The 20,596-nt window shown below is 36.0% G+C and overlaps 1 protein-coding gene across 1 annotated transcript in view; it reads right to left on the reverse strand.

The window, feature by feature from the left end:
- The window catches only part of BMP6 (bone morphogenetic protein 6), an 81,220-nt gene that overhangs the window by 20,817 nt on the left and 39,807 nt on the right, over window positions 1-20,596 (reverse strand). Inside the window, exon 2 of the mRNA XM_072411732.1 lies at window positions 5,735-5,927. Within this exon, the coding sequence (XP_072267833.1) occupies window positions 5,735-5,927 (193 nt within the window). The remainder of the gene's footprint in view (window positions 1-5,734; window positions 5,928-20,596) is intronic.

Here is a 20,596-nt window from a genome sequence, read left to right on the forward strand (position 1 = left end):
GTTGATCCAGGGAACATCCGATTGCCTCACATGATTAGAAAGGAATTTTTTTCTCCCGTTGGACTAAATTAAGCCATGATTTTTAAAGGGTTTTTTGCCTTCTTCTGGATCAACTATGGATATATGGTTTTATATGTAATATGCTGGTTTGTAGTATGTGTATTTCCCTAGAAGTTGAACTTTTTCAGTCAATTAAGAACGCTATTAGCTCCGTTCAATACCCTACAGGACACAATAAAAAATGCAGTATCATGTAAGTCAGAAGCAGTTTATAGCAAACAGAAATCAAAAACATGAAGAAGCAGAGCATATATTGGTTGTGCTTTCCCAGTAATTTGCCTCTTATCAGAAGGCTTTTCTGAAGTGGAAGTCATGTATATACAGTATGTGCACTAATAAAATAAAATGGTGTTTATTTACTAAAGAATATAGGCTGTTGCTATCACTTGCAAAGGAATATTCAACTTTGCTAAGTGAAAAGCCAATATTTTTTTAGTAAAACAACTTGAATGCTCCTACGTTTCTGTATTTCATTCTGTTAAAGCAGTGTTTCTCAACCAGGGTTCCTCCTGAGGTTGCTGGGGGCTCCTTGATCAATGAACAATTTGTGCCTCTCAGGTCAGTTTAGGTGACAACAATGATCTTTTTTGATATCTGCAAGGCATACATTGTTCCCAATAGCAAGTAATGTAGGAGGTATTATTTCTATTGACCACCACACTAATATATTATGAGTTTTGGATATAGTATCTATACCAAGGGCTCCCTGAAGACCTGAAAGTTTTTTTAAGGGTTCCCCCATGTTATAAAGGTTGAGAAAAATGGCCCTAAACTATTGAAGGGACATTTAAATAGAAATTTTATAATTCATCTATAGAGTGAGTTTGTGAGTGTGGGTAGCTGTAATTTCAAAGCTAATGCCATAAATAATGTTTTTTCTTTTATCTACAACATTAAACATACTGTATTTAAAACTGTATTTGCAGTTTGTATTTTGAGATGAAATCACTGCTCTGAACCATGCTAATGTAAAAAACACTTAATAAAACAAACAGAGTGCACATACAAACAACCCCTAAATTGTAGCAGAAGGGACACGACTTAAATCACATCTTCAAATTTTCTGGCTAAAGCTCAAAGCTTTCAATTAATGCAGTGTTAAAACAATTGCTATGCATCAATAGCACTTCAGTTGAACATTAATTAAAAATAGTCATAAAAAATATAATCCGCTAAACCCTTATGCTGACACTACTTCAAAGGCTCTGGTGTAAGAACTCTCTAATCTCATTTTAATTGAAGTTCACTTTCACATTCATGGACAGTCTAGAGCAGAGAAATATACCATATTTTGTAATCTTATGTTTATCTGAAAATTCTGTTTGTACCTAATCCCAGAAAGTAAAGTGTTGACTAGTATAGATAATAGAAAAACTGCTTTTCTTTTATTGCAAGTGTCTCTGCAGTTATTGGCCAGAGAAAGAGCCACAGCACAGCTTCACAACAATCTTTTTAGTAAGTTGCAGTAAACTGTAGAAATAAACAGCTTTTCATCAGTAATCTGTGCTCATGTGTTGCCGTGGGACCTTGTTCATTGTCCAATATCTAAAAATATATATTCTTTGTAGTGATTCACAGTGGTGGGCCAAGGAATATTTCTCCAAATTGGAGGTTATTGTGGGCACTGACACATGAGGGTTACTGCTGGGGATTACCATTGCTGGCGTGGGGCTCATTATTGGCCATGACACTTACTTGGTTATTGTGACACCCACTTATCATGGCTCACTTCTTTTCATAACAAAGCCATTTTTCCAGCTCCTTTATAAAACTTACCTTAGGCCCCACAGTTCCAGTTTCTGGCACACCTCTCATGTAAATCAAGACACCACTAAACATTTATCAATATAACCCCTAATTAACATCTAATAGTAAAAAAGGCAAATCATATGAAATATTGAATTAAGGCTAAAAGAAAACAAAACACTTATAATGTCATCTAACATGCCATATGGTTGACAGAAAGCCTTGCTATTTATATTTATGGCTGTTAATTTCAAAACTGCTATAATCTCCAAATGTCTTTTTTCCTTCGAAATGCTGAGGAAAGCAATTGGGTACATTTGGATATAAACATCTAAAAGTTAATCTGCATTATGCCTTAGCTTACATTCCTGATTTCCAATGTTTACAACTCTAAAAGGTGAATTAACAAAGATAGCTACTGCCAAGGATTTCATTTCCAATAAATATAGATATGAGGAAAAGGGTAAACCGTGGCAGGTACCATTGTGAACTTGTATAGGTTTCCAGTCTAGTGTATGAGTTGAGAATGACAAACTTCAGATTCAATAGATTTAAGGGGTATAGTTGTGTGACAATTTAGCCTTTTTTGAACAGAGATAGAATAGAGACTTACTACTTCTGTAAACAAATTAGTAAAACAAAAGAAGAATATCTTTATACCCAATATAAAACTGATCTAGATGTTTAAGAAATTCCAAACGTTTGTAAAGCAACCAAGTAAAGATTTGATCAATCAACAATTTTATGAAAAGATACAGACTACAATTACAAGTCACCATTAGATTAGAGAGCTTCTTTAGATTTGGTGTTGCATACACTGGGTATTGAAATCAAAATAAAATTTTTAATGGAAAATAAGTTATGGTTAATTTTATCTTCAACAACACATTCAAAAAATGATAAAAAGACAGAGAACAGAAAAAACAACTTAGAATAAGGTCTCTCAGTTTCTGTACCTAATGGGAACTCTATCTAGCATACATCTTGGCGCTTGATGCCTTTTTATCATAATATTAATATAGTTTTGCTTTAAACATTACATTTCTTTGACTTCTCTCTTTGAAAAGCTTGGAAATCTTTTAGCATATTTGCTGCCAAAATAAAATTGATAAATAAGTCCCGAGTTGACAATTAGTGTGATTGCGCATCCACTGAGTAAGAACCATTCCAAATAAAAATCTCACATCTCAGATTCATTTAGCCTTGATAACTGCTTTGTCGTACAAGGACCCTACATTCCTGGCCTTCAGATCTGCCAGACAACAGCTTTAAATTCATGCAAAATTCCTAAGAGCATCAAAGAAAGTGAAATATAGTTGAAGTACTTAACTAAATGTGACATGTCAAGAACCGTATCCTTGTTTGCGCTGAGCAGCTGCTCCGAGTTGGCTAACATGTAGCGCACTAGAACATAATGTAAATCTTCCAAATATGAAGCTGGCTGCCTCTATTACTGCACTTCCTTTTGTAAAGATTATGAGTGCTACACTCCCAACAGGCCCAAAATGACATTCCTAATGAATCACGGGGAGAAAATAAAATATGTATCCAAATCAGCTTCTGCAGATGTTAAAACAGCATTAATGTTGACAAAATATCTATTCTGTTTGTGTGATGCTTTGAGAAATGTTTAGTATACTGATCTTTGTGAAATAATGGTTGGGTAGGGTAGGCATTCAGTCTTTTAAACTTTCCACAAATACTGCTGTCTAGTCCGGCACCAAGCCCTGCCCCTGATGCAACACATGCACAGACAGCATTGTTCTCTGGTGTCATTCTTTTTAGCATAAGCCCTGCCTCTGAGGATAAAGGTGCACAGACAGCAATGCTTTCTAGTCTGATTTTAAGCTCTGCCCAATATGCTAAACCTACTATCCAGTCTGGAGCTGCATAGTTCTGCCTCTGATACTAAACCCGACAGACAGTAATGGTTTCTTGTCTGGTTCTAAGCCCTGCCCCTAATGTTACCCTGCACAGACAGCATTGGTGTAAAATCTTGTTCTAAGTCCTGCCCCTGAGGATAAACCTGCACAAACAGCAATGTTTTCTAGCCTGGTCCTAAGTCCTGTCTCTGATGTTTAACGTGTGTCCAGTGTAGCACTTATTCCTCACTCTGACAATAAACCTGCAAAGACAGAAATGTTTTTAGTCTTGTTGTTAGCCTCAACCCTGATGCTATAAACCTGCACAAAAAGTAATGTTTTCTAGCCAAGCAATAAGCGCTGTTACTAATGTTAAGGGGAGGTACAGACCCACAGTGGATACTGCAAAGCTCCCAGAGACAAGCAACTTGACATCCACTTGGCCACTTGCACCATAATGCTGGTCCTTAAAGAACCCGCATCTGCAAATTTGGCAATGGGTTGCAATGAGTGGTACTGAACCCCTGACTGTTGGCCCCGTTCATTTTCAATTGAGCTGTCCTAGGTAGATGCTACATGTACAGTCTCCCCCAATGCGGTGGTGTACTGGCATGAACTGGCATGTACTAGTGGTAACCGCACCCCAACTTCACTGCCTGCCTCATCAACCTTTCCTACGTTTCCTTTGCCCCGATGCTAAGCCTGCACAGACAGTAATGTTGTCTATCTGACTATATCTCCTTCCATTATTACTTAGCCTTGATGCCAAAGCAGAGCTACCACACCAACTAATTCATACATGCTCTGATGTAGAATGACATATGACAGTGTGTCATTTCACTTAATTCGTACAGTTTGTCATCAGCTGTGTGAAAAAAAAGTGTGAAAAAATGAAGTGTCACATGTCTTCTTTTAAAAGATGAGACTAACATGCCTTACAGAAGAAAATGACTACACAGAATGAAAACCACAGATTGTAAAACTGTATAGATGAAAAAAATTTTGTATGATCATATCTAATAAAGTATTGTAAATTTAAATTCAAAATTCTTCTATACTAGTCCCGATTTAAGGTTAGATTAAGTTGATCAATACTGAAAAAGAAAATTTTGTTAAAAGAAAAAAATTTCATACTGAAGTTCAGTCAGTACATTTTACATGACTAAGAAGGTAAATGTGCATAAAAAGTATACAGTAGATTTTGTGCAACCCTGCTTTATTGGCCTAGAAACTACTGGAGATAAGGATGGTGGTGGTGGTAGGGAGGATACTCTTTTTGTTACCATTTAATTCCATCTATGTTGTTGTTCATTTGATATACTGTAATTGATAATGTATTAAATTATAATTTAATTTTTTAATAATGATGCGGTGGTGCTCCCTTTGGGAGCTTGTATTTTGTTGTTAGAATGGCAACATAGCCTTTCATATTTGGTTTCTTGAAAATCAAAAGCTGGAAGCTTAGTCAGCCACAAGCCTATACACTATTTAGTTTGCTGTAACCCTTAGTGGCACAAACACTAGAGATGATAAATTGGAAAGTTTTTCTCAGTACAAAAGGAGTGTATGAGGAAAAAGAAGTAAAGAGAAGAACTGCTTGGAGCTTCTGTTCTGGACATGCTAGGCTCTTATCTACTGCTAACGTTTGTATGAGAGGTACAAGAAAACAGCATGCAAGACAGATCTGCGTATTACTTACAAATCCCTAATTCTCCCCCAAAAGTTTAAAAAGAAAGCAGCTAAAAACAATAATTACACGGGTGATAAATGTCTACATTTCTGCTGTCTCTTTTATTATTTGGAAAAAAAGACCTTTATCCTAAAGTTCAGCTTTATGTAAGTTATGTATGTATATGTGTTTATGTATTTTTCTGCATATGGCTAGGAAGAGGAGCAAACGTCAGTTGCAAGTTTTTAAACATTCAGATACATTTGGATGACCTTTTTACAAGAATGTTTGTAAATTCTTTGACAACATACTGCTGAATAATACTAATCAACCCAGAACATAATTATTAAACAAACAGGATAACCTTAACATAAAACAATACATTATCATAAAATACCTGCTTTTGTGTTCTGTTAAAACTTGATATACATTGATTAAAAAAGTCTGGTTTTCATAGGTGCCCAAGACACAGTCCTTGTAAATTCGGAATTCTGCAGCCGTCACTGCTTCTCCTTCTGGAATCTGTGACAGATTAAACTTGAATTCTTTATGATGCTTTAGACGGGGTGAAAGCTCCTTATCGTATTCAACTGGGGAAAGAGGAAATAGAAGCCACGGGTCAAGTAGATCTCAAACATTATGAAGCATTATAAAATGTACATAAAGAGAACATATGAATAAAAGAAATCCTAAACATTATATAGCATTGTAAAATGCAGATTAAAAGAAAATATTATTCAAGCATACCCTAAATTGTATAGAATTTATAAAATAAAAATAAAATGTGGATAAAAAGAAAATTTTTACCCTGAAATGTACACGATAGGAATGATATGCAGGATGCTCAAAGCAGCTCAATGACACATTTTGATATAAATTTTGAAGTTTTTTTTAGGGTCCTTGACCTACAAACTATTAACCATATATAGTGGAAAAAATCCAAATTTAGTCATGATGCTCATGTCCATTGTTAGGTAGAAGTCTTGTCACTCTGGACCCAAGCAATGTTTTTAAAGATTAATTTTGTTGCAAAAACTTTTTGTACCATTAGCCCCCTGCTTTCATTTTCCTCTTACATTTTCGTTATAATGTCACAAAAATTTGTCACTGCAATTGTGGCCCCTGTAGTGATAGTGAAACATGCCAGGGAGTAAAATAACAGCCCCATTAAATTCTATTGAACACTATTCCATAATAGGGACTAAAAAGATTTTTCAGAAATGAACAATACCTATATCCTTGAGTGTTGTGATTGGATAATGTTTGAAATAACGCATCAGATATGAAAATATGTGCACTTGGATACACTAAGGAATGAAAATTGTGCAATTATACCAATATTTATATATATATATATATATATATATATTTATAACTTATTTTATGATATAGAGCACATGTAATTTTGGGAGTGTTGTGGACATGGTTTTATGCTACAGGCAAAACTTAAAGTGTTGTAAATGAATACTTCCCATGAAGGAAGAATAAACAATATGGTTCATTGCATTTATATTTTGTGTAATAGATACAGACATCAGGGAAATCTTAGAGCACAACCCAGTATAATAACAGGGACCATTACAGTTCTACTGATCTTCTGGATAATCATTATGGTGTCCCCCTGAGATACCAAGATATATAATATTTATTGAGAGAGACAGTAGGACATTATTGGATGAGGCAATAGAATACTTATGAGACAAGATATATAAAAAGTATGAAACTAAGAATTTGATGTGTATTTAATAGATGAGAATAAGGATTGCACTGTATGTTGTAAAAGTCAAACCTGGCAGGACATGTGATTATGAATAAAAAATGATTATGGAGACGTTATGTCTAGACTCTAGAGTAGAGTAAGTGGGAGTTGTCCACATGTGGAAGTTTAAATTCAATGATCAGTCCATGGTAATATTCAACACCAACCTAATAACATTTTGAGTAAGGCAAAACCTAATTGGATAATATTACTATATTTTATACAATCTTCAAATAAATAAGAAGAGCAATATTTTTGTTTCCTATAGTACAGGGTTGTATTTACCTATATTGCTGTCCTAGGCAAACATCAATTAGGCTCTACACTGACTTTATTCAAAAACTCTTAAAAATGCCCATACAGCTATTGTATCAGCGTATATTAAAGATTTGGGGGCATTTCGGAAGCATTTTCCCTATATAAACTCTTCTTTGCCATGCCTCCGAAATGCCCCAAAATGCCACATTCATGGCATTCCAAATGCTGCACTGGTCTATTGGAATAAATGGGAATTTCAAGCATGGATTTTTAAATCGCTGTTTAAACGCTGGGGAATACTGGAAAAACTTTCCTGCTCTTTGTGTTATGTGAAAATTTTGGTAAAAAGTACTGTTAAATTGTGTTGTAAGATGTATAATTATGTCTGAATTTTAATGGGAACTAACTTTACAGATCACCAAACAGAAGAAAGAAGAAATAGTTTCATATTTCCTGAACTATGTTAAGACCTTCTAGAAACAAACATCCAGAGATTGACATAATAAAGGAAGAATTAATACAATTTGTACAGGCCTAGCAGCATGGTTAGTTCAGCCCTGTACTTTAGAGTGGCGTTCTTCTTTAGATTACCTTTAAATGACACCCGGTAGTTGTATTTATTTAGTTAGTTCTAGAAGCTGCTGCTGTTTAGAAGCACTTCAGTGTTGAACAGAGTGGTGATGGTAGTCTTAGATTCCCCGAAGTTTACACAAATGTTAACATTTATTTTTACAAGTTTACTAAATGGTGCAATGCTTAAAAAATTGCTGATCAAGCATACAATATGATGGAAATATGCTGTATTGAGGGAAAAAAACAATACAATTCAGGTAAAATCACAGAGCTTATTGAGGAAATGTCAATCATTGATCTCTAACAGGCTTCCACTGTCTATTATAGGCTAAGCAATCCTAATGCTTGAGGAATCTTCAACATACTGCTTGTGCTATACATGACATTGCTTTAGAAGATAATCAAGCTTGTTGTTTAAAAAATCATTTTTAGGGGAATTACGCACATTGTTAATTTTAGCTTTAGTACATTTTTTGTATTAACTAAATTTTCTATAATATTAACCTTTAGTATTCGCATGCTTTTTTTTTTATTTCATCCCTTTTGTCTTATGTAGATACTGTTTTTATGTCATCATGATTTATCAGTTATACGAGTTATATTCCATCCATGAGTTATATTCTGCAGAGATAGGAAAGTATTTATCAAAGAGTATTAGTCAGATAAATTGATAAGATTAGACACTTTTATTTCCATTTTTTCTGACCACCGTTTCCATCATGCCTTAAAAAAAGTTTAAAAAGTAAGTAGCTAGAGCTGCAGTGCAATATGCAGGGTTCCACTCAGCATATTTTCCCATTGCCAGGGGTACACGTCAGGGGTGGCCATTGTCACCATTGTTGTTTGCTTTGGCATTGGAGCCCCTGGCATTAATATTACAGTCAAATTTGGATATCAAGGGATTGAACATTGGTGGATATCATCACAAAATGTGTCTTTTTGCTGATGATGTCCTTTTTCATACAAACCCCATAATTTCTTTACCTAACCTCACTCAAGTACTACTATTTCTTTCTTCCTAATCTGGTCATACGGTTAACTATACTAAATCTAGTGCGCTCAATGTCCCCCTCCCTGCCGAGACACAAACTCGTTTGCAGGAGCATTTCCCATATATATGGGAATGACACAAATTGTCATATCTGGTAATCTTTCTTACAGCTTCATATGATGCAATGTTCGCTGCTATTTATGCATCTATTTTGGGATTTGTTTAAACAACTCTGGAGTCTTGAAAGCGATAACAAATTTTGTGGCTGGGAAGAATAGCAGCTCTGTAGAAGACAGCTCTTCCAAGACTCCTGTACCTGTTCTGAATCTTCCCAGTAACTATACCGGGCATGCGTAGAAGGAGCGCCCAAAAGCCTCCCAGGGTGCCTGAAGTAGGTATCCCGGGAGGCTTTGTGCTCCCATTGTGCGGCCAAGAATTAGGGATGGTGCTGCACCCTTTTTTTTTTTTTAAAAAAAAGGATGTTGCACAAAAAAAAGAAAAAAAAAGAATTTTTACCCTACATAAAGGGGTTCTCTACCCTTTTATGTAAAGTGAAAATTCTGAGTATAGGTACGCTTTAAACTTCTTAACTTTATCTTCACTGTTAGCAAACATTGGCAAAGGCTTGGTCCTTGATTATCCCTACTGTGAAACAAGTGAAACACAAGATTAATTGATACTTTATCAATGGACTATTGGCTGTTAAACTGAGTGATTCTTCGGGAGTTTTCCAAGAGGTATGGATGCCATGGATCACCAATTATTTGCCTGGGGACTTTAATATGGATTTACTTTCTATATGAGGAGCCCTTTTATTATGGTCACCCCAACTAACAATAGTGATAATACTTGGTCTTGGGTCTTTCCCTCCCTAGCCCGTATCTTCTCCCTATTTTTTATTTCTTTCTTTTTTTCCCTTTTCCTTTTGTGTAGTTTTTATTTTTGTTTTATGTGCACACACTTGGTTAATGTATGTTGCAAAATTTGTGTTTTATGTTGTGAGCCGTAGCTCCTGATTGTCAACCAATGGGTTGTCATAGTTATTTATTTCCTTCTCACTTTATGTTTTTTTTATATGTCCTTGTTTTATTGAAAATGAAAAAATTCCTACTGAATAAAAATATTGAAAACAAAAAGTAAGTAGATGTAGAAGTGATCTTTTTAGTCATTGACCATTATAAATTAAAAATGGGGCAGAAAAAATGTGTTGTTTTAATATAAAAAATAACATTTTTCACAGAATGTTTGCTTTGTTTCAATGCTGGTGCTGGTGTTTCAACGCATTCCAGTGGGTTAAACATTAGATTTAATTAAGTGAAACTAAACCAACAATTTATCTGTTTTGATCGAAAGCTCAAATGTTCAATAAATATTACTAAAACATTATTAAAGCATAGAGATGTTCCTATCTTTAGTGTTTTCATTTACATTCTGCCTACCAATGCATGTATAGTGAATGCATAAAGAGAGCCCAGATGTGATGAAATTTTCTTTAAAAATCCACAACAGGGGCACTGTGTTTTCCATAAGAACAGAATCTTGGAATTCTGACAGCTTTTTATTGTAAACAACCAGCAGGTGTTTCTAAGCTGAAAACTAGTATTTTTTGCTGTGACGTAGGATGAGTATTTTTGAAAGGTAATACATTTACAAAAAACGAAGGTGCAGAGGTCATAACAGATGGGCTGTTTTAAAGCTCTTTTATTGTTCATTGGGAAAATGTAAACATTTTAATGTCTGTAGTCTGTGTTGATTAGGGGTTTGGAAAGGGGAAGAGATAGGGTTAAGTGTAAATGTGAGGACAAGGGACCATGAGTGTTTAGGGTGAAATTCTCCTTTGATTTCAGCACTGAAAAGCCACAAAACCTTTGCACAACTGGTGATTTATGGAAACAATAAATAAGGAATACTAACATTTCTTGTAAAGTATCCTAAGAATATGTGATTGTTACTGTTGATCTATTCTAATTTGTATTGATATTAAATAAGCTGACTGAATCAACTTGCTTTTTTAATTGCATCACACTTTGAGTTTGTGCATGGTGTATATGCTCAGTGTTTAGACACTCTTCTGATGAGACTCAGAACCTGTTAGTGAGTGCTTGAAAATACATGAATATTCCATAAATAACACAAATATACAAAATGTATTTTACTGTATAGTTACTATTTCCTAAACTTCCCATTGTTCAAGGAACCCCTAGCAACCTCTGGAAGAACCCTGGTTGATAGCACTAGTCTAAGCTATACCCACTATGTCCAAAACAAGAAAAAAATAGATTCTACCGGCACATACATTTTAAAAATTGATATATGTACTACAAGGTGAACAATCTTCTAAATAACTATTGAAACAACATGTCTTCAAAGTGAGATTCAAATTTAAGTGGGCTCAATCCTTTATGTAAACCGAACTTTAAGGACTTCATCCAAATAGGTAAGAGGCTTAGTAAATGAGCCGACAGACCGCAAGCAATGTTTTTTGTTAAATGTCTGACTAAGCTGGGAGTTTGTTTATATATTTAAAATGAAATGAAATAAGCAAGCTGCATATTCTGCCAGTATAGACAACCCATACACCATGCTTTCTTAGCACTGGTGAAAACTCCCAGAACCGTGCCAACATTCCAGGACTCCTTCCCACTACTTTGTCACAAGGGGCCTGGAACACACAGATTTGCAATGCTCTGCAACTTTCCCCAACAGTGAAAGAGAAAAGCCTGTTGAGAAACAGTGCAATCTGTATTTTTTTTGGCTGGCAGCATTTTCCTTTGTTAAAGGTAATACAAAACACACCATGTAAGCCTGTTTTAATGACAGGTCCAAATCTCGGCCACAATATTTCCAGAGGACATAATTTGCTGTAAGAAATACAGTGATTTTCACAAAAAATAATATCTATTTGGCTGAGAATTCATCAGTGGTGGTTTCCTGCTTGTTTAAATTAAGGAAATAGAAATGAAACAATCTGTGCCCGCATTTTTTTTCAATGGTGTTAGGCAAGGAAAACTTTTAACAGAGGGATGGGCTGTGCAATACACATATGGTGTGTGTTTCCAATGCTCATTTCCATATTTAGCACTTAATTATCTTTTTAATTTTTTTTTTAAATAAGGCACTAATTTGATTTAAAAATTTGCAGAAAGCTTTTGGTTTTAAAGTGTGTTTGTTGAAATCCTGAAAACAAATAATATTTTTAAGCCTATCTTGATGGATACAATTAAGAGTACCCCTGCCTATAGAATATTGGATATATGCATTCAAGTAAAAATCTTTTTAAATACGACTGATGGAATAATAATACTTTTTAGATAAATTCATTAAAACATTTTAGAGTTTATTTTTTATCCAATAAAGCTATGGACGGCTATTTTGATACCTTGTTTGGGTTCACTGCAAAGCCTCTGAACATAGATTTTTCACCAAAAGGGGTAAATGAGATATGTAAATATGTCCCAAGTCAATTTAAAAAATAGAAGTGTAAAAGAAAAAAGAAAAACTCATCACCATGACAGTTCCAACTGACTGATTGGTGGATCTGATGACATCTGTCCGTCTTTATAGAGAAAAAAAGAAAAAAATGGGAGCAGAAAAGTATATGGTAGGGCAACAAAAAAGGAATAATACATCTTTGTGTTATATGCACATCTTCCCATATTTTAAAGACCCTACAAGTGCAGAACAATACAGGTAGTCCCTGAGTAAAGGATATCTGACATACAGACAACTCCTAGATACAAACAGGCTTCCCCACTCCTGTGTGCAGGACATAGGCTTGATGGGGGGAGGGGGCGGTTTGCATGACTTGCAGAAGAAGTCTTTTGGTTGTAACACTTTAATGACCAAGACAAACTCTGCAGTTGTTTCTTTTTGCATTTCAAAGCACAGCTTGCTCCAGAAGTTATTGAATGTCTAGGCTCCATAAATTTTTTTTTTTGCTTTGTTTGTGATTAACTCAATGCGAGGATTTTATACAGTAACTGACACCATGCTGCCTAATAATATGTTGAGACAAACATCTGTCCTAATTGTATTTAGATCTCCGTTAGGGCAGGTAACTCTGTTAGGGCAGGGATCAGCAGCGTGCTTCCTGGTTCAGAATCGCGGGGGCGCGTGTGCCGGCTTTTTACTTTCAGTTTGGCTCTGCACTGCAGCCAGGAGGAGACACGCGCTGCAGCCTGCATCAAGGAGACACACAGGATCGGATATCGGGGGATGTCTTATTCACGGGTGAGTGTCTTATTTTAATTATTTTTTCAAAAATCGGGGGTGGCTTATTCAATGGGGATGACTTAAAATCGGGGAAACACGGTAGTGGAGGTGCAGAAACAGCACAGCTTCAGCAGTTGTCACAAATGTAACCACAATCCAGAGTTGGACTATGCTAAATCAGTGCATAGCCTGCTTACAAAATGAGCTTTAGTCCCTGAATAAAAGCAACCAAGCCTGCAAGTTTCTGCTGTCACTTTATTACCAAGATTCAATCAGGTGTAAAAGAGCTAGAAAACAGTATAACTATATCATCAAAAGTGTACATGCCATTTAAAACATGATCAAGTATACTAAATTAACAAATATATAAAAACAATATGAACTTATTGACATATTAACATATAGTATAGTAAATCATCTGCCTATACAAAATCTTAAAATCACCTAAAAAACTGGACACCCCAGCATCTCTAGGGTATACTGCAGATCATATACTTGCTATATGCACATCACTATCTCATGGCAGAGAGAGATTCTTCTTTAGGTATACATTAGCTTGTAAATTACTCACAGCAACCTGTAGTGTTTTGCAAAGAGGAAGAATCACACAAATGCAGGTTGAGTTCTGCGGCAATTTAGGGAACATTTAAGGCAAAGGAACCCAAAAACAATGAATGCTTTTACACAGGCAGGGTTGACATTTTTGCAGTAGGATATTAACAGTCCCTTCCTATAGTCCTTTTTAATCTTGGTTAAACAATGTGATCATAGTTTGAATAGTTTCAGATCATTACATTTTGAACAAAACCAGCATACATTTTCTTTCTGTTTAGTATTAGTTTGTACTGAATCTGAAACATTATTATAGAATAGGAGAAGCACATTATATGAAAATCAATATACTGAAACCATTAAGCCAAAAAAGCAGAAATCAAATAAGTCTATGCAGCTTTTCAAAAAAAAAAATTCCAGAAAATATTTCTACTTGGTTTTTTGACATTCTCATCGTTCACCAGTAAGATACATTAACCTCAGGAAAAATTATGATGTAGTGAAATCAGCAATTGGCTTGGGAATACATTCAGATTTCATGATTTCTTGTCTGCCGATGGTGGATCTCATTTCCATTACTGAGCAGGACATCTTAGGTCAAACATGGCTGATGTTTGACACAAACACTAAGCTACACTAAAGAACAGGTGCAGCAAAGCAGAACATAGCAATGGTTAACCACAGCAAGTGCTATTGCAATGTACAGGTTTAAAGCACAAATCAAATCCCATTATTGATCTTGACCCTGTCCCAGATCTCTATCAACATGAGACAATAATCCAAACATTGTAGTCAGCTAATAACTCTCAGACAAAGGAAGAACAGAGCCTGGCAACTTGCGCGTAGGGGTTAAATGTTTTTCTTCCTGACCTCGGTGGAGAGCAGTGGTTGTCTGCATTTAATTTTCAAACCACATTTAGTCCTTTTCCGCCTGCACATGACCACAAAGAAAAACATCTTTCATGCTCTACATTCTTTTATGATTTCTTTCGAGTTAATCTTCACATTCTGCTAAAAACAGCTCTTGTTCTTGTAACCAGAACTGTGAACGCTCCATTTTATAGGTCTTTCTCATACAGAATGTACTGGCACCAAGGATATGGGGATTGTTTCATCTAGGGACTACTTGACGCACAGAAAAGCAATTAGAACATAGAAGGTGCCACTGGTCCTATACCTATTCTCCACTTTACCCATAGTGATGCCTAAAATGATACTAAGCAATATCCAAAATAAACTGCTCAAATTCATATGGTGCAACAAACATCAAAGGAATAATGCCTCTATTCTGTTTACACCTAAAACTAGGGGGGGCCTTAGTGTTCCCAACCTAATGCTATACCATCTGGCAGTACTATTTGCCTCCCTGGACCAGTGCACCATGCAAGAACCAAAACCACAATGTACTGCCCTGGAAGCTCTATCATGCCCGTCAATACCTATAGAGACACTTTTGTGGATCCTTGCCAATAAACGGCTAGCAATCCTACACCCATCATTATCATATGCACTGGCACTTTGGGATGGCAGAAAAAAAATTACAAGTTATACTGTCCGCATTGTCCCCTTATGCCTCTTTGAGGTAATCCAGAATTCCCCCCTGGTTGTGATAGACCACAATTTAAGTGGTGGCCCAATAAAGAGCTTCTCTGCATTGAGGACCTACTGGAGAACAAAGACATTGTGAGTGTCTCAACATTGCAAAAAAAGCACTCTTGTCCAATATCCAATGTATTGATTTTTGCATATTTGCTCATTTCTAAAATCTAATCCTAAAGGAGCTCCCCCTGCCCATTCCAGTACAGCATTTGAAAAGTCATGCACTGCTTTATTAGTAGAAAAGAGAGGATTTCAGTGGTATATTTAGCCCTGTTTGATCCCTACAAAAAGCTCTTTTGCCTGCACCAGTGAGAAGGTGACCTGGGAGTGGAATGGGAAATTCAGCAGAGGAAGAACATTGCAAGCTCCTCCTCATCCATATCCCTCAACAAATCCCCCATAGAAGCTAACTATAAGGTTTTAATGAGGTGGTTACTACAACTTTTCTCCACTGTTTCAAAGTGTAAAAAAATGTAAGCTTCAACATCTAATACAACCTGAATTAATCAGACTGAATGTTTAGGAAAGTATTTTTTTTCTGGCAATATAAAAAAGACATGTTTATTATACTGGAATACAATGTAGACTATTCTAACACTCACAAATAGGTCTATACATTTGTTAATTATAGGATCTGGTAATGCATTTATCATTTCAGTACTCACTTAGTAAATTGATAACCTTCTAGCCTAGCAGGTGCTACTAGTGAAATACTTAATGCTACAGAGGAAGCTTGCACTGCATCCTAAGGATTCCACTGGGACCAGAGGGATGCAAAAATGAAGTGCAGCTGTTTGGAAAGTTCAATAACATCTGTAATAAGCCACCATCCACCTACACCAACTGAAATCAAGACAAGTATGAAAGAGATTTTCTTGATGCCCAGTGGGACACGGTTGTAATATATATATATTTCAGCACTAGTTAATTGTTTACTTACTAAGGGTAAAATGAAAATTAACTGCTCCCAACCAGTTATGAATGTAAAAAAGCACTGCTTTAAAAGGATTACTTCAAGGGCTATTAATTACATTGCTTGAAAGGAGGAGAGCGCAGAAAGTACATGATGCTCTTGTATTTTTCAGTAATGCTTGTGTTTGTGCTGCTACCTAATATCGGCAAGATTACAAGGCAGAATAAAAAAGTTAGGTTTTATGAGTTGGGTGTGACAGGTGCCACTTTTTTTTCTTTCCAAAGGGAACTACAAAAAAGAAAACTGAAAAATAAATTGATACTTTGTTATTTAGGTATATATTTTATCTGCATAAATATGGAAATTATATCCCCTATCAATGCATATAGATATTCAATTAAAGAAGGTTCATGCACAAATAATAGCTAGTCATTCAAACAGTTTAATTAAGAAAACAAGGTAAGACAAAGGACACAGCGATATTGTCAGATATTTAAACACATAGGAACTTCAATCATTGATACATATATATATCACATGGACATAGTTATTAGTAGTAACAAAAACCCAGTAAATACTTAGTACAAAATACATCAAAACAATATAGAAATAATAGCATAAACTGAGACATATACCAAACAATATAAGCATGCAATTCAGGAATGTGTATAGCTACCTGCTAAGATGTTGCGGGGTACCCCAGGAGCTAGATTCCCTAGGAAGTCGCCCATCATTCCCTTCCTCTTTTGTTATATTCCAGCTCCCCTTTTATATAGTTAAGTCCCATTAGGTAACATTGGGACTCCTTGATTGGTTATTGGGTGTGTTTGGTACGATGACCATCAGTTGGCACCCACCCCACTAGATTTCGATTGGTTACTGTCATTTGATGAACCTCCCAACTAAATTTGATACAAGAATCTCTTGCTGGAATCTAAATGTAAGGGTCAATAAGAGGTCCAGTTGGGTTATCAACCCAACCCATCTGTTTGATTATGCATCCATCTTCTGCCGACTCTGGCTTGATGCATTAATTGCCCCTTGAAAGCCCTACTAGTGATCTGTTCTTTCATCTGTTTGTTTGTTTGTGGTTTCTTGGCAAACCCTCTATTGGTATTTACTACCTCTTGTTATTCCTGTAAAGTCCTTGAATTAGAGACCCCTAGGCGGGCCAGAGGCCAGTACAAAGATACAAAAGGTTTTCATGTTAACTTAGATATAGTCTCACTATTAGGATATCTCCAACAGGGTACTATATACATAAATCCCTGAACACATATACCTATTCATACATCTATGAATACATCTATATATATATATATATATATATATATATATATATATACCCCTTTATACATATACATATATATTTACATATTCATAAACAATCTTGAGATGCAACATACTTGACTTGACTAACTTCACCTTTACTTTAAATGTTAAGAATAGGTTTGAGTCAAGGGCGAAGTAGTATAATCAGAAAGTGTTAAAATCCAGAGCTAGGTTACAGGTAAAAGTAAAACTTGCATTAAAATGAAAGGTCCTGCCATTTAGTAGCCTCCTCACTCCTCATGTAAAAATTGACTATATATTTAGCTTACACCCCAACTTCTTACCTGCTTGTCTATGTACTGGTGATGAAACATGGACTTCATTGATAAGCCTCTGTCTACATAAAGTTTGTGTTTTTTATTTTTCCTAGTTTTTATATAGGCACCTTAAGTTCTTTTCCTGAATGGCATTTAGTTTGCTTTATTGGAGGTACTCACCTAAAAGTATTACTCTAAAGTATGAGAATACACCAACATTTTACACAGCAGTGTACAGAGGCTGACTGAATTTCAAAATCTAATGCCCCTACCATAAAATCATTTTTGTGGCAAAGCCATTCAACCTCTTGGTATGCATGGAACGTGAGAAAAAGCCCCCACCTACTGGAACATACAAACTATAGTACATGCAGATAGTATCCTGGCCCAGACTTAAACCTTGAATTTTAGTGCTGCAAGGTGAGAGGGCTACTGAGCACCATTTCTCCTCAACTAATAAAAGATGTAAATTTAAAAAGATTAAAAAAGCTGCTTACCATGTTGGCATTATTTGAATAATGTTAAAAAGTAATTACATTGAAGTGACATTACTAAACACTAAGGTAAACTTGTCCCGCTTTCCTTCTGTGTTTGTACGCATTTTAGAAAGTAATGTTAGTTGACATTGGAGCATCATGTTACTGTTTCTCATGAAATGAAAAAAACAGGTACATTTTTCCTTTAATTTCTTAGTCGCGTCACTAGGGTATATTCAGGAAGCAAATTGCGAGCTTCCTAAAATAATTTTGTGTGCCGACACTAAATCAAAGTATGGACCTGCATCCAGAGAAGTGGAGAAGTGGCCAGACATAACTGTGATTTGTAGCCAAGAATAAAATATGGGAATTAGGACCTCAATAGCTACAAAGTACAAACTGTGATCCAACATAGTAGCTTAAAGAAGTGTAATGGATAACTGTGGCACAGAAAAGGGGAGGTAGGGATTTCCTCGCCCTGTAAAACTAATGAGGTGTCTTGAGGCCTCTTTTTGCTAGTGTAAGGAACAGCACAGAATAATAGGAAAAGTAAATGGTTACAGGCCACACTCTAGACTGACTCACCACATTCACATCAGGTTGCATGGAATTACACAACTCAAGGCTGCTGCTGAGAAGTCTATGACATTTAAACAGATTACTAAATACAAATTAAGTCAAGGCATGCAAATGTTACACACAAATATGTATTTGTTTGAGGAGACTAGATTGGCAAAACGACAAGTCTATTGCCCACTTTCCCAACCCACTTATACTTACCTCCTCTGTGTAGTAAAGTAAGTTTACACTGGGTTTATGATGTTGTCCTCTTACTTATTCCACAGTGTGCAGATAGGTTATTTGCTGCAGTGGCTAATAAACTGTGTCCTGGGAGAAGTTTACATACCTTTCATGTGGAAACACTGGGCATTTGCAGAGGATCTCTGAAAACGGGAGTATAAATTGTAGGGGGTTGTCATCAGCTGGAAAAGTTAGGGATCTCTGCCTGTATCTTCATCATTCTCTGTACAAATTTTGTAAATATAAACCTTTTTCTATCTCTACAAATTACAAGGTAAGCTATTTAACTGGGCATTTCCATGAGTGGTGCAGGCTAGCAAAAGACTCTTCAATCTTCACTATATGGGTCTCTTCAAGAAACAATTAGGATCAGTTCAAAAGGACAGTGAGGCTGGAGAGTAGTTACCATAAGCCATGTTATGTCTTGTACCCGCAGCTGACCACAGGGAATAAATTAGGGAGGCTGTGAGTAATTCAACACTGCTTGCTCTAAAATAATAAAACACTGATTCATTAAAGTTAATTTCAGACATACAGTAAACCAGAGCGGTTTGCTGTACACTTAACCGTACTCCCAACAGGTTCAAACAGCAGCGAGCTGTATCTAAATTCAGTTGCTTCATGGTTGTGTTGCATTGTTGCTAAAGGGCTGGAGATGGCCTATAATCCAAAGTGGTGCAGTGCACCATACCATAACTTCACTCATGGCTAACTTCACTCATTCACACATGGCCATGTCCAGCAGAATAATGTGCCTTGTCACAAAACTCAAATCATCTTAAACTGGTTTCTTAAACATATGCAACACATCCAATAAAGAGATGGAGGTAGATAGAAATATTTGCATTAAAGATGTGCAGCCAAAACAACTGAAGCTACTAGGTGAATGCTATCATGTCAATATGGACCAAAATCCTTGGCAAACATTTCTAATACCTTCATGAAGTGTACAGAAACTGTTCAGAACAGTTTATAAAGTTTTCAGGGCTTTAGCTGGAAAGTAAAAATATCTGGATAAATGGCTGAACAGTACAAGTACTTCTGTACTTTAATATGGAAGAAGGTCTACGGGGGGTTGAATTGTCCTGTTATGTGTATTGTCCAATATAAGACAAATGACCAATGGTAGGCTTGGATTTTCTGTAACAGAGCATACATTTATGCTTACCATTTGTGGGACATATTTTGTATCACAGATGCAGATGATGGTTAGCGCAGAAAAGTAGGAACACAGCACTGGGAAAGAGTGAGAAGTCAGGAACTTGTGGGATAAGGACAAAAACAGAAGCAACCAAGAAAACAGGTGAACCAACTCTAAACAACATCATGAGCATTAGGGTAAGGTGTATGGACTGTGAAATACTATATATAGTTACTATATATGGCTAGTTGTATAGTAGTTAAACTTTAGAGGTTCTTTAAAACACTATAAAGACTGGATGGGAGGGCTCTGGACTTAATGGACTTGCAGAAGACCAGAATACCCTGCACTTGTCCTACAGCAGGGGTGTCAAACTCTGGCCCGGGGGCTTAATC

The sequence above is a fragment of the Pyxicephalus adspersus genome, chromosome 5, assembly GCF_032062135.1.
Source record: "Pyxicephalus adspersus chromosome 5, UCB_Pads_2.0, whole genome shotgun sequence".
NCBI classification, from domain to species: Eukaryota; Metazoa; Chordata; class Amphibia; order Anura; family Pyxicephalidae; genus Pyxicephalus; species Pyxicephalus adspersus.